General features: G+C 38.5%; 1 protein-coding gene across 1 annotated transcript; it reads right to left on the reverse strand.

Moving 5' to 3' along the window:
* Positions 1-864: 864 nt before the first annotated feature.
* On the reverse strand, positions 865-1,206 carry LOC102661640 (uncharacterized). The gene has a single exon (XM_006575872.1). The coding sequence runs from the start codon at positions 1,204-1,206 to the stop codon at positions 865-867; it is 342 nt and encodes a 113-aa protein (XP_006575935.1).
* Between the last annotated feature and the right edge of the window lie 587 nt (positions 1,207-1,793).

Raw genomic sequence — 1,793 nt, forward strand, 5'->3', positions numbered from 1 at the left:
TTGATGATGCCAAAGATAAACGCTTCTCAAGTTTAATACGAGTCAAGAATTCAGAAATTTAGAAAATAACTCGCAAGAGTCACAACTCTTCAAAAAATAACTCCTGAGGGTCACATCTGTTCTTGAGATTTTTGAATGGTCATCAAAGGCCTATAAATAGGTGACTTGGGACACAAAATGTATAAGAGAGATATTCCAAGAGAACTTCATTACTAAATGCTCTCTCAAAAGAAACTCTTGGGCAAACACTTGCAAATCCATTAAGAGTTTCTCCATGAACTTCAATTGTAATATCCTTCTCTTCAAGAGAGAATTCTTCTTTCTTTCTTCTCATTCAAAGAGATTGATTAAGGGATTGAGGGTCTCTTAAGTTGTAAGGATTCCTGAACACAAGGGATGGGTTGCCCCTGTGTGGTGTAGACTTTGTAAACAGATTTTTACAAAGGGAGTGGAAAATCTCAAGTGGGTTGCTAGAGTACTAGACGTAGGCAAGGACTTTGCCAAACCACTATAATAACTATGTTTGGATTCTCTCTTCCCTTGTCTCTTTCATTTTTTTGCAATCAATTATGTCTTGCATGTTTAAAGAACATTATTAAATTGATTGCTGCTTCTTCTGCATTCTGAGCCTATCTCTTCTTTTAGAAGGGGTTTAAAAGTTTGTTAGTGGGAAATTAATTCACCCCTTCTTAAGATTTCTGAGGCCACATGTCTAACAACATTCACCTTCAAACAAACATTTTGGTCAGACAAAGCTTTCTCTTCATGGAACAGATCAAAACTGATCTATTGGCCTTCTATGGCCATTTGTAGTTTCTTCTTCCCCATGTCTACCACACAACTTGCGATAGACATAAACAGTCATCAATGAATTAGGGGAATGTCAGCATCTTCTTCTATGTCCATCACTACAAAATCAGCTGGAAAGATCAAATGTTTGACCCTAACCAGAACGTCTTCAATCACTCCACAGGGTCTTGTGATGGAGCGATCAGCCAACTGTAAGGTCATGCGAGTGGGCATTATCTCTAACTCTCCAAGTTGCTGGCACATGGAGAGTGGCATTAAATTGATATTGGCTCCCAAGTCAATGAGAGCCTTGCCGATTGCAACTTCACCAATAGAACATGGTATTGTGACACTTCCTGGATCCTTATGCTTTGGTGGAAGGATACGTTGAATAACAACACTGCAATTTCCTTCCATAATTATCGTGTCACTGTGGATATACCGTTCTTCTTCGTTAGCATGTCTTTTAAAAATTTGGCATAGAGTGGCATCTGTTGGAGAGCTTCTCCAAAAGGCAATGTGATCTCCAGCTTCTTGAAGATGTCAAGAAATTTGGCTAAGTGTCGCTCTTTATCCTTCTTGGAAGGTACCAATGGATATGGCACCTCCTTGCCTTTAGCTGGAGTAATATCTCTCTTTTTCTCTCTTGAAATCTCATTCTTGCTTTTCTTTCTTTCCTCAACCTTCTCTTTTTCTTTTTCATTTTTCTGATTTTTTTCTTTTTCTACTTCTTTTTCTTTTTCTTGTCGTTTTTCTTTGTCTTCCTTCATCTTTATTTCTATTTCACTCTCTTTTATTGGTGTCTCTCTCTCCTGTTGTTCATCTTCATCTTCCACAACTTCCTCAAGTTCAACTAAGTCAGAAATGGGTTCAAGTGCAGGCTCAGCTGCTAGCTATTGTTTATGCTCCTCCACCTTCTTATCAGCTTTTCCTTCATCAACATGGGTTGCCATTCTGCTCCTTGTCATGACAGCTTTGCACTCCTCTTTTGGATTTTTCTCGAT

Source organism: Glycine max, chromosome 2, assembly GCF_000004515.6.
Source record: "Glycine max cultivar Williams 82 chromosome 2, Glycine_max_v4.0, whole genome shotgun sequence".
Taxonomy (NCBI): domain Eukaryota; kingdom Viridiplantae; phylum Streptophyta; class Magnoliopsida; order Fabales; family Fabaceae; genus Glycine; species Glycine max.

Excerpts from the sequence above, each read along its gene's own strand:
- LOC102661640 (XM_006575872.1), bottom strand. The coding sequence starts at position 1,206 with ATGGAAGGAAATTGCAGTGTTGTTATTCAACGTATCCTTCCACCAAAG.